Source organism: Thunnus albacares, chromosome 8 (genome assembly GCF_914725855.1).
Source record: "Thunnus albacares chromosome 8, fThuAlb1.1, whole genome shotgun sequence".
Lineage (NCBI taxonomy): Eukaryota > Metazoa > Chordata > Actinopteri > Scombriformes > Scombridae > Thunnus > Thunnus albacares.
The window spans coordinates 8311164-8339125 of NC_058113.1; the positions used below are offsets into that span (position 1 = coordinate 8311164).

The 27962-nt window shown below is 40.9% G+C and overlaps 1 protein-coding gene across 1 annotated transcript; it reads right to left on the reverse strand.

The window, feature by feature from the left end:
* Positions 1–1225: 1225 nt before the first annotated feature.
* On the reverse strand, positions 1226–27214 carry emc2 (ER membrane protein complex subunit 2). Its single transcript, XM_044358828.1, has 11 exons — positions 27127–27214; positions 26253–26366; positions 22140–22204; positions 21067–21152; positions 19261–19318; positions 14102–14187; positions 13800–13859; positions 10510–10591; positions 10145–10255; positions 8271–8375; positions 1226–2880 (listed from the first exon to the last, which is right to left on the reverse strand). Exons 1-11 carry the CDS (start codon positions 27164–27166, stop codon positions 2794–2796), a joined length of 894 nt encoding a protein of 297 aa, XP_044214763.1. The 5' UTR covers positions 27167–27214; the 3' UTR covers positions 1226–2793.
* Positions 27215–27962: the final 748 nt, after the last annotated feature.

Consider the following 27962-nt stretch of genomic DNA (forward strand, 5'->3'; position numbering starts at 1 on the left):
AAAATTTAATAGCGATCCATCCTATAGTTGATGAGATGTTTCAGTCTGGACCAAAGTGGTGGACAGACAGACCAACAGACCAACATTGCCATCCATGGAGCCACTAAAAGCACTAAAAATAGTTTGATGCACAGCAGCCTTTCAGTAGCATCTATTCATCTCATTGTGCACATCATTCTTATTAGACAGTCTTGTGGTTTTACGGCTTTAACAGGAAACTACTTCTTGCAAAATTCAAGTCGTAAACGTTGTGCTATCTTGCTCTAGCACTTGTCAGTCATCTAGATGGTTTGTCTACTAGATTGTAAAAAAAGGCAATGTACAACAAAAAAAGTGATTTGAACAAGTACTGTGTCCTTTTTTATTTTAACGTAAAAAGATATGAGGACAGACTTTAATACAAAGAATTATTACACTACTGGAGAGATAATTTCACTTGTCAATCAGTGATCATTGTAAATCACTGTTATCACCCATTTTTGATGAATAGGCTGATCAGGCACAGCTCCTGGTGTAAGCTTAGCATTCCAGAGCTCATCCTGTTCAGCTAACCTGGCCACTGACAAGCAGCCGAGGACAAGCAAACCCATTCCAGGGGCTAATCTCCCAGGGAATCCAGGATTACGGGCAGTACTAATAGCGAATCCCTACACACACTAAGCTGAGCCAATGGCTTAGTAAAGGTTAGAAGGTTCTCCCCTCACCCTCCTCTGTCTTTTGGTGTGGCACTGCTGTCCAGGTACAGACCAACAGGCTGCTGATAGGCTCTGGACTACTATGACAAAGGCTGAAAAGGCTGTCAGGAGCTGGATGTGTTGTAAACAGTGAGGTAAGAAGTGATGTCAAGGCTTATTCAGACTCCAACATGCTATTTTGCTTGACTCTACAAGGATATGTTTGGATAGCACAGCTGAATGCAAGGAAAAGATTAATCAGAATTCATGACTGATAAATGGTGCGTATCCCGCTTTTTTTTCTTGCTCAGCAAATCAGAGTTGCAGACAGGCAAGAAATAACATTACATACAGGTTGTGTGTAGATGATGTTTAGTGCATGACAGTGATAGCCAACTTCCAGGTGCATACTGTCACTCATTGCTGCACACAGTAACACTCAAAGGTTTAACCAAATTCATAAGAGTTCCTAATCCAGACTACAGATGGCACTATTGCCCCAGTATGGTTGGCACTGGATACCAATATCTCATAATGATGTCCCATCAAACTGATTGACCACATTTATTTATTTAAGTTCATAGATGACTTTTGCAAGTACAGAAATGTTTACATGGGAACTTCAAGAAAAATGAATTACTCTGCTTCACCAAGTAACTCCTCAAAAAAGCTTCTTTTAGCCTCAGACCTTTTCCTGTAAAAATAACTCAAGTCAGTTTATGCTCAAACGTCCCCTGGCTTTCATTGGTTCCGCCAGATTGGTGAGGCAAATCAAATGCAGACACATTCATCCACTGACCAAGGCCAAAGAGTATTAAAAACTTGAGAAAATGGCTTTCCACACTCCCAGCTTTGAGCTGGTGACCTCTCTCAATTTAAAAGCTGTCCAAAAAGACCATAAACTCCACACTCAACTTTTCCATCAGTCAAAGAGTGAAATTATGAGACAATTGCCGTGACTTAATAAACAAAAGAAATGGAAGTAACAGCTGACCCTGCACGGCTGAGTGACAACTTAAGATGTTCATTTGGATCAATTCAGATTCAACAAATAGAGAACCAAGTGAACTGAGTGTACTGCTTTAACGGCAGAGGAAACCAGGGCTGCCTCTCACAGCACTAAGATGTCTTTCTTCCCCGCCTGTCATGAATGTTCCCAGATTCATGAAAAGAATTTTTCTTTTCTTTCCAACTTGTGGCGTGTTAATTACTGGCAGCATTCTCAGAGGCTCTCTAAACTAAAATGACAGAGGTGTTCTTCAGTGTGCTGAAGTTGGTTCAGCTGCTGTCCGGGGTAATTCAAAGGCAGGATTTCCCAGCTGGAATCACTGGGAAAGAAGAGGCCCTTCTTTATGCTCCTGCTGTTACCACTGCTGCCTTCATAATGACAAATGTCCCTCATCCTTCCCCAGGATAATTATAACAAGTTAGAATTTATCAGTAAGTGTCACTGCTAGAGAACATGGAATCCAAAAAAACAACCAACTAACTCTGCTCCTACATACTTAGCTGCAAACACCCAAGAAGAAAATTTATTTTCAACTCTGCAATCAGTTCTACTTTTATTAAGACATTTGATAGATTTGACAAAAAAATTTTATTAGACAAAGATGTTCATCTACAGATAGTGAGGAAACAGCATAGGACCTTAGTGCAGACAGGTGGGATCTCCACAGTCTTTATAAATAGCATTAACTGTACAGTTTGTCATATTTCCTGGTCACATGGTTATAGCCTTAATGTGGTAATTAGTGAAATCAGTTCAACCTAAAAGACAGCATGGACTGGGGTTGGATATGATAGTCCAGTTTGTGGGAAGCTGGGTTAATACTACTGTATTTAGAACGTGTTGGGGTACTTGGAGTTTGCTGCTGTAGATTCCAGATGGGTGAGGAAATCTTTGCACTTGAGGGAAACAAATGTCTTCCATTGTCCATGTCAAGTTCAATCAATTACGGAACCAAACTTGAAGGGATTTAAAAAAAAAAAAAAAAAAAAAAAAAAATCAGATTAAGATCCGGTTCTGGTCACATTGCAAGGCTATTTGAGCTGCCATGTTGCTCCAAGAGACTGTGTGTGTGTCATCGGGAGGGAATAAGGAAGGCGTGGACCAGGGTATCTAGGACATGGTGATCTGCATGGACTCCAGCATCTCCTCCACTGCCTTCACAGAGCATTTGTTCTCCTTGGTCCCACGACCGGCCAGCTGCATGTCAGAGAAGAAAGGTGAAAGGCAGGAAGACATAGAGTGGGATGGAGAATGAAAGAGAGAGAGAAGAGGAGGGGAGGGGAAAAGAGAACATCAGCTCATTACGTCTCTTCGCCAGCTAAAGTTATAGAGAGCCAAACGCACTTGAGCAAAGCCTCACAAAGGCCGTGATAATCTCATCCACCCCTACCACGATTCACAGACAGCGCAAAAACATCCCTGTCGCAAAATCTGCAAAGCTAGAAGCACAAATAATCAGAGACAACAGGTCATGCAAAGTAAAATAATGCCTCGAATTGGAGGGTTTTTCCTCAACTGCTCAATAAATGCCATTTTAGTTCTGTGTGTGTGTGTGTGTGAGCTCCGAGACAGGATGCCCACATGATTAGTCCACTTCCATGGCCTCTAGTACAGGAGTACATAACACTCTAATTTCTGCACTGTGTCCACAGGGTTTCACAGGAAGTGCCGCAGATTATAATCCATAAACACATACAAGATCACTCATGCGTGCACATACTGTACATGCACACCCTTTTTCTACCCAATTAAACTGCCCAACAGACAGGGGCGTCCCCTCAAAAAATACCAATGAGAAAGACAACTTCCTTAACCTTGGGCAGGGGACTAGGGAAATAATAAAAGGTCAGTCCAATTAACCTCACTTCACCCACCTTTATGGGTTATCAAGCTTTCTGAAAGAATTTTAAACTATACTATGCAGTTTATGTCAAACTGGTGCGAGTTACAATATAAGATATGAACAGTGGTTCAATCACATGTGGTTGAGATATTTCAGTCTGGATCAAAGTGGCAGACTGACCAACTAACCAACTGAGCATCCAACATACATTTCCATCCCTATTTTCTTTATTAAAAATATTATTTTTATTTTATTTAGATTATTATCATTTAAATGGCATTTATTTTGAAACATTGACTACAAAGATGTAAGAGAGAAAATAGCAAATATCTCATAATGTGATTTTTTTTTTTTTAAAAAAAACACAATATAAGAACAAAACTGTTCAAAAATTACAAATTAAAGCCCCTGATGTGATTAGAAAATTCCTAGCTATGGAGACTCCTAGTGGTGGTCTCAGAAAAGACACTGTGGCAGACAGCAGTGAACGCCAATACACCCCATTCAATTTCAAAACCTCTTTAACTACAATCCCACAAATAATTGCTGTTTAGACTGACAGAGGCAGCATATCACAATCCAAGGCACAACTGCTGCTGTGTGGAAGTACTGCAGATATGTCAGCAACAACTACAGCACAGCCGGACAACAAAAAACAGGGAGGAGGCAGCAGCATTGCAGGGCCCTTTCAATTAAATCATGAAAACACCATTATCCTGAGTCAAACACAGGCAGGGGATACTGTTTCAACCACATAGCAATGCTGCCTCTGGACAAGAGAGCACACTCTGTATGTCCTCCAAGGTGAGAGATGAGCCCCCCGAGACAGTGTGCACACTTGATCAGACAGAAGCACAGGCACACGCATACAAATAAACGTGCGCACACACACACACACACACTCTGTAAACAATGATTTCAATGCTTGAAACACAGTTGGCAGAAGAAATTGAAGTCTTGTGCCCTCACTAAGACCATCTTGGCTTTCCTCCAAAACCACATACAGTCCACTACCACTATATCTATTTGTTGAATAACACCAAAACATACAGTTATACTCAAAGCCTACAGTTATACTCAACATAAAACACTGCTTTTAATGATGTGAGGCATTTATTACTTAAAAAACCTGTGGTCCTGCTCAGGCTTCAACAAACAGGAACTAACTGTAGCCTATACTCTGTTTCCATGGCCAAAGTTTTTTCCTTCCTCTTTTGCCAAACTCAAACTTAGGGCAGTTGACTAAGGTGTATGACTAGCGACGTAATTCCCAAGTGTGACTCATTCCTCTAGATTTAGGGTGTGTGTGTGGGGTAGCTATAATGATCAGTGCATTTCATTGCTGCCTTGCTGCCTAATGCGCCATTACCCCGGGCCCGGTAGTCAATTATCTCCTCAGCCTGAGGTGAGACCACCACATTAACTCCTGCCCTGTTCTCCAACAGTAGGAGCAGACCAGACAGCTCCACATCTATTTAGAGCATCTGATAATAGAGTCATGACGCAGCGGGAGCTCGTGGTCCGTGACAGAGGAGCTAATCAGAGAATCTGTTTAGAGAGTTAGGGCAGGAGGGCAGGCCATGTAGGTCTGCTTTCAAGCCCTTTGCACCTTCAATCCACACATCTCCAGGTTTTTTTGTTTTTTTTTTTTTTACATGTCAACTGACCCCACCAAAGTAATTACAATCTTTTTTCAAAAACGGGCCCCAGTCAGTCATGACCTCTCGCTGACGTCTGCTCCCACTTGCACTCACCTGCCCACCTTTTTCTCACACTGAGGTATGACAATCACCAGGTACCGGGGCCTAATAAAAGTGGACGACTGACACGAGCAGCGCTTTAAAGGGGCCATCAATCAGCCAGCACAAGCCCACAGCAGCCTGCAGCTGTCTGACAGAGGCCCACACCGCCGCTCCCTTTTAAAGATCTCTGAAGTCATTTAACTGGAGGTGAGGAGGGAAAAAATAAAGGAGGCAACCTTACACCTTGTCATTTAACTTGTCTCACACAGCAACAAAAAAAAAAAACATCTACAAGCAGAAGTGTGTGGTGCCAGGCTTGCATACACATACTGTACATACACACGCTCACAGCTGAGTTCAAGTCCCAGCGCAAGCCCGACTATTACCAGGCAACTTAAACAAATACAAGAGGTTGTGGACCAGGGCAGAAGCAGAGGGGCGGGAGGCAGCTCACCTCATGTTCCCTGGAGGACAAAGGTGTGACTGACTGAGGTGTCTCATCATCACCGGGGAGTCAAAACCGTGTACAGTCACACTTTTTTAACACTTAAGCTTTGTCCACTGGCCTTTAAGAGTAGCTCAAGTATTTCAGTCTGTCATTAGAACAACTCACTCAAAACTATTTTCCTCTGGGCTGCAAGAGTAAGGTCTACCTATCATATCACAGACACAGATATGATGGAACTTCAGTCTTGTTTATCTATACAAAGCTGAGGAAAAAATAAAAATGTTTCACGAAATATGATTGGTGCATAAGTGTTGAAATCAGAAATCAATAAGTTGTGTAAGTTGACAACTGAACTCTATGTTGTCTCAATGTCTATATAAAAAGTCTATATTGAACTGTTTAAGACACATGTAAGGCAGTGTTTGGGTACCAAATTGCTATCTATTTGATTCATTACAGACAGCATCACCAAACACAGATGTGTGTTCTGCGTCTGTGGCTTAAACCTCTCCCACACCTCCTTGGCCATAAAGAAAATATTTAAGCAAGGAAAACATGTGCTACACTACTGGTTACGCTACTGTCTAATCGCTGTAAGAAGTTTCAGATGGAGTCACATGTTATTGGTCTGTTTCAAAGCTTGTTTGATGTACAAAAATACTGTACATTCTATGAATTCATAACCAGTTTGAGATCTACAAATCTACAAACAGTCAGTCACAACACACTTGGAACAGAAAAGAGGACTCATTTGGAGATTTTTAAGAAGATTTTGGCAGGAACTGAAGGGTCTTTGTTGTCTGAACCTTTTTAACTTGCCCCTACTACTCAAATTCCTCCACCCTGTCAAAGCCTGATGCCTCTGACCCTTCGCTCAGCTTATTGAGATATTTGGACAATTCCAAGTTCCTTCTAAATATGATTAGCTTTTTTTCTACACTTTGACCCTCTTCCTGTTTTGGGCCCTGATTTATGATTAAAAGTTAGCACTTTGAGATATACATCTTGTCCCCTGCTAGGATCAAAGACTGTCTAAGACAGTGAGGTAAGGTCAGCAAGCATCTTGATCAAAGTGACAAGCATGTGGACTTGACATCAATGGAGACATTAGATTGACTAGTTTTGTTGACAACCACCTCTACATTTTTCTTTTTATGAAGAAGATATTTCTGCATATTAAGAGTTAGCCTACAAAAAGCACACTACACCACTTCAGTCGTGACACTACACTTCACTTTGACTCACAAACTTAAAAGAACAAGTAGAAGCTCAGAGCTATTCCATGATGCATCTACAAAATACGTAAAGGAAAACAGCCATTCGCCGTGTCACTCGCATGCAAACTTTTTTCCAACAGAAGTCTCAAACTTGTCTGAGCGCTCAATATGTGAAATGTGTCCCTAAGGCAAGGGGATCCGAGTGTGGTGAGACGAGGTCTTTAGAGGCTCAGCGGGGAGCCTCTCTCTCAACAGGACCCACACATGCTGAGCAAGGAACCGCTTATTACATCTTTAACTGTCGATGCCCAAATAAGCAACACATATGGCCCCGTATGGCAAATAAGATTTCTTTAAAAATGCTTTTATACTTACATTGCCATGACAACGGCATAAACCAGTTAGTGATACCATCTGAGCGATTCCTCACTTTTTCCCCTCTTTGATTTGCATGCATGTGCAGATACTAATATATGGGAAGGCATGCATGCACACACACTTCCACCCTTTATCTCTTGTTTGCCCACTTCCTTACTATTTGTATGGTCAAAGGTGGAGCCCAAATGACACACTTCCTCAAATGGACACACTTCTGTTTTCTGACCACAGTAATCAGATTAAATTTCAGGGACACATATCTGGCAAAATATTTGCGTTTATTGATTCTGTATTGAATGTTGAACTAATGTTGAAAATGTTGCAACACTAAAATTTAATATTAGGCTTTAGATTTTTCTGGGGACCTCGTAGATTCAGTTCAAAGGAACTTGAGGTTCACTGAATCCCACTTTGAGAACCATTTAAATAGTCGACTCTCCTCTTCTATTGTCTAGCATGATTGTTGTCCTGGGAGATTCAGCTTGTGGCTCTGGGAGAAGCTCATCTGTGAAGTCAGGGTGTGGGATAAAGTCTTAGCAGACATTGTGGCCTTAAGTCAACACATTAACAGTAAATGTACCCAGACATACTGAGAGACACCAGGGTTGTTATTACAACACTGCAAGTCAAATGCATCCTTCGGGACTGCTGTGCATTCAGGGGTCATTTGGTGGTGATGAATACTTTTCACATACTATGCAAATGAAGGGGATTTCTGGATGTCTGGATATTGTGTGCAAATACCCCATGAAAGCTAAAAAAACAACAGAAGAATCATAAGATAATGCGATTGGTGGGTTTAAGCCACTGGTTGAATAAAGGAATATGTGGGAACAAGTAAAAAGATGTTTTTCAAAAGAAGACAGACAGAAAATGTGGCGGCAAAAGTAATGAGAGTAATGAGGACGGTAGCATGAATAAAATATATAGTACAAGTACATACTCTTACAGTTACCCACCTTATAGGCTCTATTTATTTGAGTGGCAGCCCAAGCAGCATACTTCATATTGTCCTTCTTCACCTTGGCACTAACCTTTGGGCTGGCAGCAATGTGGCTTGCAGACTAGAGGAAAAACAGAGAACGGGAGGAAGAAGCAAAGAAGAGAAGAGGGGAAGGGGTGTTCTTATATCAAAACTTGGTGAAACAGCAATAAAAGTGTAATTGAGATGAATGTGCAACCACTCTTACCATCTACCACTCCACTAGTCATTGTGGCAGAATGAAGAGAAAAAACAGACCTTGGCCTGATGACACAGGAGAAATCATTTATGGGGAGGAAAAAGTGAGTGTTTTAATGCCTCATACGTAAATTGTCACTTAACGGGGCCTAATTTCTCCAACACCATCGATTCCCGGCGATGAAAGGACCTTGTATGTCTTCGAAAAAACCCGCCGTGCAGTGAGAGGAGCGTCGTGTGAATCACGGTCTGTGCCTGTCCTGACAGCTCCCCTCCGAACCACAAATCCCATGTCTTTCCCATGTTCCTGCCATCATCTCCACACAGCAAACCCCAGAGGGCTTACCCCTGCCTGCACTTCAAAGCGCTCCCTACCAGCGTGCTGAAACTTTAACTACACACCAATCAACCTGGCCCTCTTTTTTCTATGAAACGGTTTGGCTTCTGTATTTTTTAGTAAGCATTTTCTTTATTTCTTTTTTTTTTTTTTTTAAACTCAAGAGAAACCTCAGTTTGGATGATGTCAACTCAGACAGGCTATCCCCGAATAACAGTGTGCACCATTATGGAGGGGAATCCCCACAAAAGTGTTGTGAGTAACTAACCCACAACCCAACTGTGGTCAGTGCTACCAGGTCTTCTGAGGAACTGTCTAAGCTGGTGAAAGATGGTGAAAGTTTCCTGCCCTTTCACTGAACTTATTGCACCTGTCAAGATCTGGCCCAACGAGACTAGCTGACAATCTGCAAAACACAACCTCAGACCGATCTGTGACTGATAAAGAATATACTCCCAACTGAAGTACCCATTAAAGACCCAAGTGTCGCTGGATGACTTGTCAGGAAACCGTACAGGGCCTGCTGTCTCCAGACGAACTTGAGAGTTAACAGAAGCGAACGTCTCAGTGTGACCCTGCCCTGCTCCTCCTGTACACCTCTGAGCGGTTTCAGAGGGTATGAGCTCTCCGCTGCTATGAGGTGTTTGGACTACCTGAGGAATCCCAGTGCAGCATACAGGAAAACACTGGGGCTCTCTGTGTAAGACCTGCTTCCCCTCTCCACCTTTTATTCCATGCGCTGCTTCGTTTGTGTTCTTATGTCAGGTCTCACTTACAAATGATGCATTGGCGCTAGCAGACAACATCCTGTTTAAACAAATACATAGATGAAAGGGTTGTTCGGCCAGGACTACAATCAAACTGGCACCTGGTTGGATAATTTGCCAGTGACAAAATGCTAGCAGCGGTTCTACTGCTCTCTCTCTTGCGCTTTTCTCTTTTTCGCTCTGCGACTACTTTATTTATTTAAGTCATAAACATAAAAAAAGGTCTCACCAAAGGGGTATTATTACTAAAATAAAGCGCTCCAGAGGGGCAGACTTTCCGATGCTGGAGTTCACCGTCTGAGTCAGCAGTGAACTGACCTGTCTGAGAGCCCCTTCTTTGCTCCCCCCAAAAACACACACACACACACACACACACACACACACACACACACACACACACACACACACACACGCTAGTCTTCCTTGACACACACAGTGGCCAGCCTCAACCTTGACAAACCACAGGGTTACAAAAAAGGTTCTTCTGTTTTTTTTCTTTCTCTCTCTCTCTCTCTCTTTCCCACTCTCTTCATGCAAAGCAGTACTCACCATGTACAGACCAAACAATGCCCTCATGTTTCGGTTGTTCAGCCTCAGCGCCTGGGCAAAATACTTTCTGGACAGCTCCAGGTTTTCCAGCCCCCCCTGAGTGTACTTCACCTGTGTGAGGAGGCATTAAACACGGCCAATAAGCTGTGCTAAAGGGCAGCTCAAGCAATGACAGCATGACATCTGAATAAGCAATACATGACAACCCTGTGTAAACATTTCTCCTTTCGTGAGGCTATATTCCCAATGACGTTAAGTGTGTGTCAGTGTCTCTCAGTGTTAGAGAGAGGCACCATTCACATAGAGCTAACATTTATTCCACTTTGCCCCCCTGCTTGATGACGGACATCCAGGCGGGTACCTACCTCAGCGTACTGCTCACAGTACAAGTGATTGTGAGGATTGGTCATCATCAGCTCCTCCAGACAAAACGCAGCTTTTCCATAGCTGTGGAAATCACAAGGAAAACAGTGAGCCGATTGATACAGCTGTGGATGTGTCATCCTTTAGCTTCATGAACTGTGAAGTACAACATCTATGCCCAATAAATTTACAGGTATAAATTTGAATTGAAAACTACAGCAGGCATGGTTTGGTTTACATGCAATGGACTTACAGCCTATGTTGCACAGATCCACCACATGACATGAAGTTTATTTACAGGCTTACAGTAAAGGTTACTCAGTCCAGACAGTTGGCAAAGGTAAAAGCCTATCTAATGTGGTGATTCTCCCTCCTTTGGGGACACTGAGAATCAATCTTGTCCGTTTGTGTGTTTTTTCAGCCTTTAATGTGTAGTTAACTACCTTCCTGAGGTCAGCACTACAGTATGAGCTGGCACACTGTGCCTATACTCAGATGAGATCACTTCTCAGCAGCAGACTGCTGAGCTGTTGACCTCACACTAATCTGCTGCCACTCCACTTCTAATACACAGTTTCCCCTTCACGAGACCAGGCCAAGACGAGCTAAGATACAGTATATCATTGAACACAAAGCCATAAAACGTCTGTACACCTAACAAAATAGAAGCCAACACAGAAAGACCGACGCACAAGCAGACCTACAAAATCAGCACGTCTGAACAAATTGAACATTAAGGTTGTTTTTTGTAGCCAAGCTTTCACCCCTTTAGCAATGTTGTTTATTATGCTGCTTTGCCAGATTATATGCATTTCTGAACGTACCTTATCAGTTAAAAGAAAAAAGTAAACAGACCCCTGCTTGCGTCAATAGGCCTTTACACTAGGAAAGATAGGGAGTAATTTCACTGCTTACAAGAAAGGGGGAAATGCTCAGATGCAGAGTTTTTTGTGGGAACCAAATGGTCCAAATGTTTCCCGCCACAACATGAAGAACCTATCAGTCTATTTAAAGTCCGCCATGGTAACTAGCTGAAAGATTAACAGCACAGGAGGGAAAGGAAGGTGGGGACAGAGAAAGAAAGAAATAAACAGGGGGAAGGGGTTGTGTAGAGAGGGAGATCAGAGGGCTTGGAAGGTTGGGGGCTGCTTACAATTACCACTTCCTCTCCATAAAGACTTTCAGATGTGCTCGTGCAGTGGCCGTGGCCTGCAACAGAACCCGTTCCATCAGCCATCAACCAGAATCTTGTACCAGGGCCAGACCATTACCTCTTCTACTCTTCCTCTAAGCCATCTCACCAAGCTACTCTCCATGGCTCTTCCTAAGCTCATTCAATACCACAGCGCCTGATCAAGGTTGTAGCCACCATTATGTGTGAGACTGTAAGAATCGTATTTGTTTCTTTTGGAGGTTAGTAAAACCATCAGCAGTGGCTTTCCCCCGTTTCAATACCACATTCTGACTGCATATATGGATTCAGACTGTGAAAAGTATTTTTGAAAAAATTATTACTATTTATCCAGTGATTTTGGATGACCAGTCCAATTTTATTGAACAGTCTCATAAGCTGGGTCAGATTGAAGCCAACAGTAGATTCTGTGAGTGGCTCCGTGCGATACTTGCAGACGCACAAAACAATCTCCAGTCTAAACACCGCTGGTATAAGGATTGTTTTAACAGTGTCAACTCAGAGGCTATTAATTGCGTTTTTAATGTGTTAACACTGATGTCTGCTGCAACCCCAACAATGGTAGCGGAGAGAGCTTTGTTTATTTTTAGCTCCCACGTTGCGCAGTGAGGGAGGAGAGTTTATTTCTCCTCCTTGTTTCTCCATCAGCCTCTGTTTTCTCTGGCTGGGGGGGGGGGGGGGGGAAAGTGCCACCACCTTCTCCTGGGAATTTCACAGCAAGTGCTCTCTCTCTCTGCCTCTTGCTCTATCCGTCTGGAAAAGAGTGGCGATAATGCCGGACTATCCGGAAGAGGAGGAGGAGGGGAAACAGGGAGTTTGTAACCCAAAATAAAGAAAACAAAGAAAAGACATTGACACGCCTGTAGATAAGGGGCTGTGGGAGTGAATGGTGTGATATTAGAAGTGTTGGGATAAGCTGGGAGATAATCCGCTCACCCCTGGATTTCCTCTGGCTACTACAGCAATAAAGCCTCCCAGACAAAAGCATGAAATATCCAATAAGTAGCCTTCTCACTATGCTACACATTCCTGCTGCCGCTGCCCTCGTACCGGAGCAACCAAGCAGCCATAGAGTCAGTGTGCTCTCACACACATACAAACCATAGTTCAACTACAGACACTGCTTCACTAACTTCTGAGCCCAAGACAATTAAGGAGGGATAAAAGGTGACACAAACAATATTATTTTTTTCTTACAATGCTCTTGTCTGTCTGGCAATTCTCCTTGGCAACTGAGATATCAGTGGGAGGCCAGAGAGTCTTTCTGCTCTCATATGTAGGAGAGGGGGCTTAAGACTGAAATCCTATTAAACTACTCTTATGTGACAAACATGGACAGGGCTCCATTCAGACCCCTGGCTGAGTTAGGCATCTCACCGCCTTCCATTGTGGCCATCTAACGGCCTTCTGGAGATCAAGCCATCAGTCTGATGTGAAGCCCTGTTAAACTGACAGTTGTTCCCTGAACATATGGACGCCTAACTAGAAACAGATTACTAATGTCTCGGGCAACTTTTATATGAAAAAAAAAAAATCTACCATCAGGGGAACAGTTCACACTAAAATAACTGTAAAACAACAGTTGAGATCTTATTTTTTTAAAGTTGCTGTTTTGAAGTTAACACTACTTAATATTATTAGGTAAACCTTGTAATCGAAGAGGACTAATTTTAGGATGCAAGCTTCAAATTCTATTGGTGTTGGTGGAAAGGTCTTGTTTCAGTTGTATATTGGCTTAAATGGGTTGTAATTGCAAAAGTGGGTTAAAGCAAAACCACAAAGAATGTGTGCTATTGGTTGAAAACTATATTGAATAGGAAAACAGACAGAAAAGTAGATAATGGAGTTCATTTGGCCTTCCTGTCACATCTCACAGTAATCCTGAATACAGAATCATACTTGCCAAACTTTGTTTATGGTGATAAATAACCTTTCTAGAGGCTCAATTAAAATTTGTCACACTTGTGTTCAAAGCCATCAGGATTTTAAAATCATCCTTGGGGTTTAGCCGAACAGATTATTGTTATTATTAAGATTAAGGTTATTAAGATATGTTTTGGTCTGATCATACTGTTGCTTAAATTATAAAAGTTTATTTACTCGTGTTCGTTGATGTAGAGCTCTGACAACTCATGCCACGCTTCTTGGTCCCCAACAAACCTGGAAACACAAAATGACAATAAGTTCTCTTTTTCAAGCATAAAAAATGAAATATTACTTCTTAGAAAAACAATAATGACAGTCTTCCAGTTTTCAAGTTAGTATTAAGAGTTTGCTGGCACTGTAACCAAACCACAAGTTGTGCCAGCTCAACTGAAAGCAAACTTTTTTAATTAAAATAAAAGCCGAGGGGGGGAGGGCGGGGGTGCCTGACCCTCTCCCCTTCTTGTAGAAACACTCACTGCTCCAAATACTCATTGAGCTCCCGGATGGCTTCAGCACTCTTCCCCTGGGCCTTCAGGATGGAGATCTTGCGCTTCCTTGCTGCCTGAAGAGTAGAGAGTAAACAGGATTAGGAACTCAGCTCAAAGTGTTTGTCTAAAGGGGGTGAGAGCATGAGTGAGTACGAGTTGTGAGTTTAAGTGTCTACATTAGTATCTTTTCAGTGCACCACGGGATTGGTGATGAGATTGAATAATTTCTTTGAGATGAATCAGCACTTTAGTGCATTACAAGAACAGCCATGTACATAAAAGGGGAAAAAAGCACAAAAATAAAGTTATTTGCTTCATCACTGGTGCATTTATATTAATATAAGCCTACCAAGACATTATTAGAGATAGTTAGTGGCAATGTCCAACAGGAGATGGACACACACATTATGAGTCAATGTTTGGGAGTTGGAATAAGCTCAGTGGCTAAGATAAAGTGGTGAGTCATCCCCTAACCAAGTGGGGAAAATGGCACACTCCCCCAAACCCCAACGCCTGTCTTCCTGCCGACACGGCACGCATTTAAAGCTGCACCAGCCCAACTTACATCAGCTGAAAATTGCTTTCCGCTTCGTTTTGATGTTGAAGTGACCTTAAGGTGGATTAGATTCTCATCAATCTGAATTAGAAAGTATTACCCCTGCTTCTCGGACTTTTCCAAATGCTTTACTCCCCCAACCCTCCTCCTCCTCTTGGTAGTAAGTGAAAACCTTAACGGGAGGCTGCCGCTCCATTAGAAGTGCACTGCCCTGCCACAGCCTATTTTATTTATGGACTGGCACTTGATTGAGTGGGGCTTCCTCTCCTGCACTCATAACCAAAGCCATTGAGGGCTGTGTATGAGTCATGTCTAGGGGGCTGTAAATTTGGGACTCCTCTGACACTGCCGTCATGAGAAATCCACTTATCCATCAAGCTGGGACAGGGACCTGTGGAGGCACTGTAGCCTGAACTGATCGTTGAACAGACTAGCAATATTTTAGCTAGAGCCCAACTGATATATTGGTCAACCAATATTGGCCTATCACAGATAGGTATCCGCGTATATGTTGTCCGATATGTGCCGATAATTTTAAAAAAGTTACAGTTTACAGTTATGTTGGCAGCATTTTGTGTGTGTTTGATCCTTTTTCTTAATTAGTTTAATATATACATACATATGTTCTTTTAGTTCTACGTCTTTTTTTATTTATAGTAATTTATAATTATTAAATTCCCAGTGAAGTTTACTGTTAAACTTAAAAAGTTTATTGTTAAACTGTAAAATATCATGCCTCTATTACATATCTTTGTCACAAGTATTTGATAACCACATTTGAGGGATCACTGCAAAAAATGTGTGTTTATATGTATATTTTGTATATATAAGATTATTGGGCAATATATCGATATTGGACTTTTTTACTCCCTAATATTGGTATCAGCATCAACTCCAAAAATCCAATATCAGTCGGGTCCTAATTTTAGCCTCTCAGAGGAGAAAGCATAAAGACAACTGGACAACATGTTCATGATAAAAAGAAAGATTGTAACATGTTTAGTATCAGGATGGTCTAAAAGCAATTTGAGATAAAACTATTCAAATGCATTATGAAGTTGTATCAAGCTACAGGGAGCAGTAAAAGGTCTAGTCATTATTTCCTTTTTTTGCCTTCTGAATATAAAACAAAGATCACACCATTTTACATCCAGTGCATTTCACCAGAACTTAATGCTATGAGATCCTGGAATTTATACTCACTTCAGACTAAATTACAAGCATGTGGGATCTTTCATCATCCAATACCAAAAAAAAAAAGGAAGCAGAAAAAAATTAAACAAACACTACAGTGATGTTGAATTTGGATTTTTGCACTTGTGCGCTCCCGCCGCCATCACCACACCCTCCTCTCACACAGTTTTTTTCCCAGATAAAGAACCACTCGGGGCTCAAAAGGAACATATGGAAGTTGGTAGCCCATAGAGTCACACAGCACTTTATTAAACGAGAAGCAATTCCAAACCACTCCTCTCTCTTCTCCTTTCTCTAACTAATGATCCAGAAAAACCTGGCAGTGTTGTCGTGATTCTTTTTTAATTAGCGCTCTGAGGAGACCATAAGAGTGAGGACTGGATTATTTACATCACCCCTGACTCTTTGCTACGACCTACTGCAACCTGCCTTTACAATAACAACCATCACAACAAGGGTGGCACAACTAGCACACTGTACATACTTGAAATTGGATGGAGGTAAAAAGGAAGACAAAGCAAAAGGCGAGTCTACACAATATTAATGTTCCTGTTAAAGGTTTGTTTACATCGGTATACAGCAGCAATGGAGGTGTATATTTTTAATTATGTGTTAATTATCTGTTAAGTTGAACTCTTCCATTATTTTTGTGAATAGATTTCTTATTATTGTGGTCAAAAAAATTTGAATTGGGGCTTCAAATTTCAGATCACTTGACCCACACAAATATAATCTTGTCTTACAATGAATCTCTAATTGCATATGATTGTGGGTCAACCTCAGGAGTCGCCTATATGACCTCAGTGGCTTATTTGAGAAATACTAGCTTTTTATATTGAACAATTGGGGTAAAATGAGAAGAATATTAACGCAATCATTGAGTCCACTTAATGTTAAATAAATAATAAATTGGCACATCCTTGTATGCAAATGTTGTGGTCATTGCAAAATCTAAAATACTCACATGAAGAAATAAAAAGGTGGAAAAAAAATGCATTTACGCACGCAGACAAGAATTTCGCCAGATCATTGCTGTAGGTATTGGAACATAGCAAGCAATGGAAGGGCTAAGAGTTAGAAACATTTTTGGACACCGCCATGGCAAAAAAACCTTGAGCAATTTTTGTTGATTCAACAATTTTGGTTAATGGGTACCACATCTATTCCACAGCCTGTAATTACAACAGCTCAGTTTCCAATCTCTGCTTCGCATGCTGGGATGCCTCGCAAGTCTTCCTTGTGGTCGCCAATTTTCCGCCATTTCTCAGGCCCATCCCCTGCCTGATTCTTAAGAGCATGTTGGAGAACATGAAGGGAGGAGATAGCCCTCGCACTAAGACAGGTGACCTAAATGATGGCATCGTATCATTGCTGCACACTCCACCACTACACCCAAATCATGCAGGACAGGGATTGTGGGAAAAAGGTTTAAGGTTAACATCCAAGGAACAGAGGACCTATTTGTCTGTTTTGTTCCATTTCCGGCCCCAGGTTTGACTGACAGTCTACGCTCGCTAGGGTGGCAGTATCCAGCATTCAGAGAGCAGGAAACCGACCATTCCCTTTCCGAGGATGTCCCTGGAATCCCCAGAGGATCTCTGCCATGTCGGGGAGGCGCCCTGGGATTCACTGAAATTACAACTCCCATTGTCAAAACAGCGGATAAATGTGAAGCAATTTGTTGCAGATTATGCCAATTACTTAAACATAAATTTGCTGGAGAAAACCCACTTTGTATATAAAAATGACAGTGTTACAAGAAAATAACGTGATTTGTGGCTTTAACTTCAATCTTGTCTTGGACAGTATAACTGGGACTAAATCTTTTTAGAATATTCGCTCCAACCATACATAATGTTGGTTCCTTGTCAGACATGGCATGGAACTGGCCTACGGCATAATTTAGAAAAGCAGACTATCACACAAATATTTTTGCTAGTCATGGCTGTTTTAGTGTCGCCAGAGATGCGTACACCATAAGATTGAGAAATTATAATGATGTTGGTTGGCAATCTGCTAGTTGGTTGTTCTGTGGCATTCGGTTTAGGCAACGTTAGCATCAGCATCATTGAAATTTACATACTGGATCAGAGACAATAAAAAGCAAATTCTCGTTATTCTCCAGCCTTCTTAGCCTACAGGTTGAGTGCAAAATGCTTTCACAACTCATGCACATTTTTTTTTGTGATTTACATTCATCCCTTGCCTTGCAAAGAAGTATATCCTGTGAACCAGGCACTCTTTTAATCTTAAATAACTTGGGGAACCTGCCTATGAAAACAATCCTATGCCTTGCTTTAAAGGCTGACTTGCCAATATGACTTCCAAACTTCCAACAGTAACAAAAGCATAAAATAAACAGAGATGGTCTTGACAAAGAGGAGGTGGGAATGAGGCAAGGCATGGTGGGAGGCAGCAGCTGTGGCTATCCACAGGGCAAGATAAAGATGAGGAGGCTGTTCCTCCATGCCACAGTGAGTGCAAGCAGGGTGGAGTGCATCAGAGTGAAGTAAGGTTTAGTTACGTTTTTTTCAGAAAAGGCCTCTGTTTGTCGGTAGTAAATAGCAGACGATGTTAAGAATCACATGGCATCCAAAGCGTAAATGTCTATGCTGTTTCTGTAGCACACTGCCAGCTGAGAGAAAATGTTTAATACATCTAAAGCAATCCATATGTCAGCATGGCACAGGAAAGTTGTTGAACATCTTTGGGGAAAGGGGGGAGGAGTGTAGCCAAAATAAATAAGGTCATGGTTTCTTTTGAAAACCCTTTAAAAGATTTATTTTCTTGCATAGCCACACGTCCTTATGGAAACAATTAACAGCAGGTACATTATGTTTTGCCTTTTGAGTTGGTGGTGTGGGATTGGCAGAACACTGGCCAGACATACATGTCATTTCACACAGATGAATAGTAAATTGAGAAGAGAAGATAGCCAGGAGAGAGCTTCAGAAAAGTAAGAGTTATTTAAGGCTCGTTAGCGTTACCAACGTAGCTCACAGTAGACTTTGCACCTGAAGCCAACAGATTGCAATGGAGAAGGTGGGGCAGTAGCTCAGCCCTGTTCACTCAGGGTGGGGGTCTGAGAGGTCCAGTAAATCACCATCTTCAAAGGCCAGACCTTTATTTATGCTTTACTTCCACCAAACATGTCTGCCACTAACTAAGACCATGAATCACCCCCCACCCACCAAGCCCCCTCCCTTAAACACTTTTCAGTTGTGTGGGTGATAGGCTGATCAGCACTGTGGTTGAGGTCAGAGAGGCCAAGGGGAGTTTAACTTAGCAAACTCACACCGCTAACACCAAAGTGCCTCTGCAGATTTAAAGCCATCCAAAAAGCTGAGACCACAAGCGGAGGGATTTTTCCCTTACTTTCCCTACTTCTCTTCCTTACCGTATTGGTGGGGTCGTCTTGGAGAATGGCATCGTAGTGCTTGTTGGCGTCGTCGTACCTTCGGAGAGAAAGAGAAAAGAATATAAGTTTGTTTTTTAACCAATCCCAGTCCCCAGTCGGGTGAAATTAGGTGGTGGGGAAATCAAACACAGTTCAAGGTAATCAAGTTTCTGTAAACAGTGTTGCAGGTTTCTATGATTATAGTGAGACTGTACAGAAATCAGTGGTGATCTAAAGGAAGAAATAAACACTCATTTAATTTTAGGTTGCTGGTCACACGGCCGACATTGTGAGCGGCTTATATCACTTTGCAGTGAGTCATGAAATCAATACAAACAAAACACACTGTTTTGAAGATTGTATTTTCATTTGATTGTATCCAGTTTGATTCACCTTTAAACAAAATTTAATTGCTGCTTTTACATCTGTCCAGATCCGCAGCTAAGTTGTTGGTTCAGTTGACTGTGACTCGGCCAACATGTAATACCACAATACACACATATGAACCTGATAAGCAACAATATCCAACACAGAGCACCTCAAACTGTTGGCCTGAGCCCACATGATTCTGTTTAAAGGGGAAATTTATGAGCTGTAAATATCAAATCATACGGTAAAGAAATCTGGGAATAGGAGGCATGTGCACTTCACTTGTCATGTCAAATCAGGCGCTGAAGGATGATTTTAAAAACTTTTTTTGTATTAGGGGCAATCTGCAACGCTGACGTTTTAGCAGCCAAAGGCGGGGTCCAGTGATCAGAACGTGTCCCGCCCACAGACTACAACAGACAGAAGTAACTCTGGTTCCCATTAGCACTGAGCAGCCCCACTTCCAGCGCTGCTGCTTCCCTCACATTCACTTTATTACTCAGCCACACTTTGGGAGATTTCAGATGGCACCAGGCAACCACTCACGAGCCACTTTGATTTGCTTTATTTATTTAGGAACCAAGTGTGTGTGTGTATGTGTGCATGGAGGGGAAGGGCCTTGCTGTTTGAAGCTGTGTCATTCAAGTGTAGCACTGTCTGCTGCCAATTAGATCCCAGGGTGCCGTTTATTTAATCTGACAGTGCCGAAGCAATCACTCTCAATTATCACATAAACTCTGACATAACCGATAAACCAGCAATGGTGATCCGGGTGGGGAATGTGAGCGAGGTAGTAAACAGATTGAATTACCCTTACTTCAGCTCAGTACAGACTAAAATACCCCCTGTTTATCTTTGTTGCTCACACTCTCCATTCTTGCTTTTTTAATAAACTGCAGATTCAGAAATAAAACACATCACTGAGGGAAAGGGGAGAAACAAAGTTGAGATTGTGGTGACATGTCAATATTTATAGGGCCAAGACATACTCACTGTACAGAGACCAAAACAGGACAGGAAAGAAAGCATGAGAATAGGGACGGGAAAAGGAGAAAAAAAACAGACAGACAAGAAGTACAAGAAGTGGGGAAACAACAGAGAAACAGAAACCAGAAAAGACCCAGGGACCCCCAGAATAACAGTGGGATCTGACCACTTCCTTCCCGGGAATCCCTAACTCAGGCTAAAGGGCCACAGGACTACCCTGTGCTGAACCTTTCCTCTCTCCATTCCCCTCTTCTCCAAAGGAATGCTGGGTGATCCAACATAAACACACCCTGCCCCACACACATACTGTACATACACACGCCCAGACCGTTGTACCACTTAAGATCTGCTAACAGTTTCTCGCCCCCAAGCCTCCCAAAGTACCATACATAACACTGAGGCTTTGCTTTTTTTGCCTCCTCTTTTGAGCTTTTGGTGCTTAGTGCTTACCTTTCCAAAGCTTCCAGCCTCATGCCCGTTAATCGCTTCACTCTGTGGCTATCTGGAAACTGCTTCCTCAGTTCCTGTAGACAGGTCTGCAAGGATGTGGGCAGAGGAGAGAGACCAATTATAGTTGGCTGTAACTAAACTTTATTTTATCCTCTTGCTCTCACACACGTACTTCAACAGATACAAACCACCTGTCTTGAAAATGTCAGATTCAATGTTTCAGCTAAACAAACTCAATACACAGATACAGAAACAGGCCAACCGTCTTAGATGTGAAAATCTGCTGGTTACTGTGTTTGGGCAACCACACTTACTACCATAAAAAGGAGAATGAGGATGCTCTCTGCCATTTTTTTTCTTTCCCTTTCTACAAAGAACTAAAGATTTGTTTTATCATTCTGGAGTGAAAGAGGTGAGGAATGGTTATAATCACATTCAGCATTATCCTGAATGAAATGGAAAAGTCTGACCCGAAATGTTTGCACTATCCATCGGCTGAAGTCTCGTCCTTCTGCTGCTTTTTTTAAAGTTTGGCAGAAGGACTGAGAGGATAGCCAACAGACAACTAATTCTAATGACTGAGGTCTGCCTTCTCTGTACTCAATGAGTCATTCTTTTTGCCAAGGGAGTCGTGACATCCATACTGATTGGAGATGAACCATTTCAATTACCAAGATCTCTGGTCTTTTTTTTTTTTTTTTTTTTTTCATACCGTGTAGATTTGACTATTTTAAGAGCTATGAATATTTCAAAACATGAACTCAAAAACATCAAATTAAGCGTTAGGATGGCAAATAAATCCTAAGGGAAAAAACAGTTGAACTCCATAAAGGATGGCCAAGTTCAGCTAACACTTGAAGCATGCTTCCCCACTCATTTGCTACACCCTCTAATTCCAACTCTCAGCAAATTGTTTTTCCAAAGTACAGACAGAGTAATACCATTTGGCCAAATAAAAATCAGATTTTCACATTTGGCAGAGGGGGTGCTGCAAAGTAGGAATGGCTGTGAGAGAGTGAACGATGGCTTTTGAAGCTCTTGGGTGTGTGTGAGGAAGCGCGGTAAAAACTTACCAGAGCCAAGTCATCCCGACTGCAGTCCAGCGCTGCGATCATCACCTGCTCATAAATAATCCATACTGGGCAAAAGAGAAACAGACAAAGGAGACTGTGTTGACGCCCTTTCCATTCCAGTGTCTAGTGCAACATGAAAAATTGATATATTGAATTGTACACTTGACGTACCAACTTAAACCCTGTCCCCAACAGCTGCACATCATGTTTTTTTCTTCTCACACAAACAAGCTTCCATGATGTGAATCAACAGCTTGAGAGTCTATTCAAAGAACTTTCCCATTACATTAACATGTAATGCTACTAGAGCCCGACCGATATATCCGCCAGCCGATGTTAACGGCCGATATTGGCCTAGCACAGATATATCAGCATCAGCATATATGTTGTCCGATATGTGCTGATATTTTTTTGAATTTTTTTATAGTTATGTAGGCAGCATTTTATGTAGATTTGATCCATTTTCTTAATTCAAGTTTAATATATACGTACATATGTTTTTTGTTTACTGTTTCAGTGCACTGATGTCATTTTATACAATAAAGTTTATTGTTAAACTGTAAAAAATATCATGCCTCCATTACATATCTTTGTCACATTGCAAAAAAAGATTATCGGCCGATATATCAATATCAGAAATTTTTATTCCCTAATATCGCTAACGGCATCGGCCCCAGTCCAAAAAATCCAGTATCGGTCGGGCCCTAAATGCTACATTTATTATTTTCTGTATGGAAAACATACAAGATACTTGGACAGCACTGCAATAATAATAAGCACAGATACAAAAACATTTCAAGTAAATGCCCTTGTGTAAGGTTTTACAACCATGTTATTTATCTCCCCGCAGTGAGTCAGTAGTAAATTACTAATTCAATTTCAGTAATAATGTTACATTAAAGGAAATTAAGTGTAACATCATTTAGGAAAATAAGTTGTTACATTTATTATAATCACCTCTCAATTTCAAACTGAAGTTGACCTATCTGAAAATGACCCTCCGCCCCCACCCATAATTAATTTTCCTCATTATTAGATGTCTTGCTCACAGTCTGTGCTACTATAGATGAAACATGGAAAAGCTGATCTTTGAAGGTAATGGAGGAAAACAGGATGGAATCACAAGTTGGGGGTTAAATTAGAGCAACACTACTTTTTTGAGAAAAAAAAAAGATTGCCAACATTGTTAAAACACTTCAAACACAAAACCAAAGCAGCAGAACCAACATTTCTGTAAATGCCATGCTGAAGTATTTTTCATCCCTCATTCTTAGCTGTGTGACTGTGTTAACAGTTACTGTGGTTCACATGCCTGAGCGAGTTTGGAAAGCTCCACGTGGCTGATTAAGAACATAATGTGTCTGCTTTCACAAAAAATAAAAATATGCATATATCAATTTCAACATTAGCACAATAAAAATGTTATTTCATCAGTGGGTGATGTTAAGGGATAAGCGATATGTTTACATATTGTTGCTGACTATCAGGAAGCTTTTCACCACATAGAAAATTAGTGTTTACATTTCACCTAATTATTTTTGGAAGACAAAGAAAATGTTCACCCCAGAGTCCTCCAGAAGACTCCTCATATCTCTTTCTAAAAGTAAACACTTGCACATATCTGCAGCTTGTTTTTAATATTAGGAATTAAATTGGCTATATGAAGAAAATGTCTTATTACCACTACTGTGACACTGATATGTACATGTTGTTTTAGAGTGGTTGTAGTTGGTCTGATCAAAAACTGAACCAATATGTGACATCTGTATTTTGCTTTCTTTGTACTCCACAATGCTCAGTGACATTACGGTGGAAAACTGTTAAATGTTTTGACTATTTACTTTTTTCAAATTCATAAAACCAATCTCAAGCAAGTCTGAACATTTCAGTTATATTTTTATACTTGTGAAGCAAGTCATGTTGAACGCCATCACTGAGGTTGTTTACACTTGGTTTTAAAATGCATTTTGGTGACCTGAACACAAGTGAACTACTGAGACTGTTCACACCTGTGTGTCTATCATGCGTCTCTAAGGTGTCCAGCTGATCACTTATGTTCAGATTTTGTTACTGCCTACGTCACTTCCGCTAGAAGGTCAAAGGGCCCTGCACACATTTATTATGCGAGTCTGGCGCCAAACAAGCTCCAGATTTGTTTCGCACAGGTTAGTTAAGAAAACAAAAATGTTTCAAGAATTAATATACATGTGCGGACTATTCCAACTGTTGAGATTGTCAGGACAAAGTCATTTGGCATTGGCACACTGTCACCAAAACAACCACCACATCCTGTATCGATGACGTATTTTCCTGTTAACGTCCTCGTCATGGATGCATCAGGACACATTAGCATTTACACTACAAAAGATATGTGGTCAAATGCATCCCAGACGACCTCGGCAAGTGGTTTGAGTGATCGGGTCAAAATACTTCTTGGTGGTCATTTACACTTGTATTTAGCACTGTCCACCAGTGATCTGATTGCCCAAGATGCATTTTAAAACCAAGTGTAAACAGGGTCTCTAACAAGCACCACCATTCGTTCAACATGTTTTGCTTGGTGGTTAGCTATAAAAAAAATTACATGTTTATAGAGATTTTTTTTCATTCAATCAACTGTAACATTATAACATGCCGACTTAAAAACTTGGCAACAGAAGCCAATTAATTAATACAACATGTTAGACATCCAGCTTTGACAAGAAAACTGGACGTGTTCAGCCAAATGAACACCCCTGTTAATTGACAAAGAATAACAAAGTCGAGCTCCACCCAAAAACTGACAGGCCAAAACAAACAAATGCCTGGAGTTTTTCTTGACTTTTATGATTCCAACTCTTGTTTTGATAATTGCCATCTCATTTCACAGCCAATTTAAGAGCTGGTTTCAATAAAACCATGGCATGTTAAGTGTTTATCCGCTTCTTTTAAGGACTGTATGAATCATAATGACTAGGGAAAAGGGAGAGCTTTATTGGGTAATGCTGTTATAAAGGAAACCATGACCTTTGATATGTTTATGGTAGATAGAACTAACTGCTGCCTCAAAAATAAAATTTTGAAGAAATCAACACCATACTGTACTCAGTGCATTATTACTATTATTACTAGGCAACAGACTATGCCTCCTATTGCACCTTTCACACCATTACAGTGTGTATTACAGTCTTGTTAACTGTGTCCCTGCTCATAGTGTGTCTATAATATAGTCATCTTTCAAAGTTATATTCTGCTTTTACTACGGCTGTCCCATAAATGTCGATGATTTGAATCATCAGTCAAGAAGCCCCTGAGTTGACTCACATTTTATCAGTCAAATCACTGCCTTTATTTTAGCTGTGTCATTGTAGAAAGAGTGACGCAGGGTGACAGCTTGACAGGCTGTAAAATTTTACAGACTCTTGTCTCAAAATTACCTAAATACATAACTGTGATAGAACCGAGGGACACTGGAAACAGAGGACAGGACTCTTGACACTCTTAGCTCCAGTGCTGAATGTTGGGAAAGTGGGTCTGGTTCAAACTACTTTTGAACCAAATCTCCAACACAGCCTCCTCTACCATGCAGTGTGACTGACTCTTCAGCTGACAGCGCTGTCAGCAGCCATGCAGGAGAGATGCTCCGTGGTATCTTAGGATATTGTAACTGAAACAATACCAGGATGCATACTTTTTGTTTCTCTGACTGTTTGGAAATCTGATGTTTTCACATAACAGATGCTGAACAACAGCATTAAAATGTGAGTCCTACAAGTAAAACATGAGACTCATGTAGGTTGTTAAGTATTCTATCTTCCCCCCTCCAATTTCCTAATTATCTGTTTTATATAAACACTTCTGTATTTCAGGACTTTGCTTTTCAACCTTGACTGTGTCTATCTGTAAATAGTGTCAAGCTGACCATTGAGTAATCTCCCAAAAGTTAATGTGTTTTTCTCATTGGAGGGTAGATCTACATTTTGTTTGTCATGGAGGCTGCAATTCTCTTCAGAGTTTAAAGTAACCAATTCTAATGTTACAACATTAAATGAGGACAACTGCATAAAGGAGCATTTTATATGTGTTGTCTTATCTCATTTTTAATGAGCCATTTGAAAACAACAATGCACTTACTGTCATCACCCAGTTTAGATGCATGTTCACAGATGAGCTCTTCACCAACATCCACAATTTGTTCACTATTTCTGCAGTTATCTTCTCTCCATTTACGCAGCTTGTCTCTCATCTCTGTGAACAGAGTAGTTAAACCATCAGAGCTGTAATCTGAGTAAGGTATCAGCGTCAACAACACTTTTCAACACACTTTAGCATGCCAGGACCTTTAACTATAGGGCTGTGTAAAACAGGGAGGGGAGTGTGAAAAGCAGGGCTGTAATAAAGTTATAATGTTACTGTAATGTGCAGTAAAACTGTTCATTCATTTTCCGACATTTGGATTTTCGTGGATGACGGGAAGATGACTAATTCTTCAATTGAATCAACATTTAGATTGTCGGAGAAACGAATAAAACTTCAGACTACTACGGTTATGTATTTGCACTCTAGTGCACAAGCAGCAATAACGTTACTATTGCTTGCAATGCATTACTCATCATTATTGTGTAATATGTCTTTTGCAGGGCCAGACACCTATTGCTACGTAGCTACAGCTAACGTTAGCCAAACGTTTGGCGGTCTCTCAAAACAGATAGACGTCGCATTCCGTTTTACATCAACCGATAACTTCACATCATCATCAGCAACGTTACAAATGACGGCTGTTAAACGGGTATTAGTGACTGTATGGATTATACAGTTAGGTTAAGCTAAACTTGCTAACTAGCATTAGCTACCCACTTTACACGCTGACTTCTTAGCTTGTATTTCCACTTTGGGAGAGCGACGACTGACCCCCATCCTCTTACATAAAGAGAGCCCCGAATGCCTTAAAATATAAAAATATATTTCAATGACACTTGAAGGGTATGTATTTTATCTTTTGTCTTACCTTCCCAACCCACATCGTACATTTCTGATACTGACGCCATCTTTTCTTTTTTGACAACATACGCCGTGCCCTACGTCATCGACTTGCCAGCGGCAGGCGTGGCCTGACATAATAATAATAATAATAAATTATTATTATTATTATTATTATTATTATTATTATTATTATTATTATTATTATTATTATTATATCGGTGGCAATAATAATAATTATAATAATAGTACGATTATTATAATTAAATAATAATAATAATATAAAAAAGTAATAATAGTAATAACGATAATGATAATCATAATCATAATAATCATAATCATAATAATACTTGCTGTAGTAGTAGTAATAATAGTAATAATGGACATGGTGTCTCTTGCTTATTTTTATCAGCCAGCATTATTTAATGTTTTGTCCATGCCTTACATGCAGTTTGAGTGGAGACTGGTCGTATGGACTTTCCAGCCTGAGTTGCAGATGCTCTGGCTGAGACAAGGGCCAAATGTGATTCCACTTGTACCATAAATCTACTCTTACATACCCTTACACGCTTCACCAATATGCAACATGGTGGTTAGTAGTCGACATTTATAATCCAGATGATGTCCTTCTCATGCTCAATTTCCATTTTTATATAATTCGCCTCCTAAGTATTGGGTAGGACAGACGGCTGAGCCTAGAATCTATCAGTTTCCTCTGAAAATATGAAATGTGCTTTCCAAGCACATCTAACATTTTATCCTGATTTCCCTCAGGAGCCTCTGTGGATCTCATCCCTTGCTGTGTATGCTTACACACTTCTCTCTTACCACATTACATAGTTGTTGATGTGGACTCCAGCACAA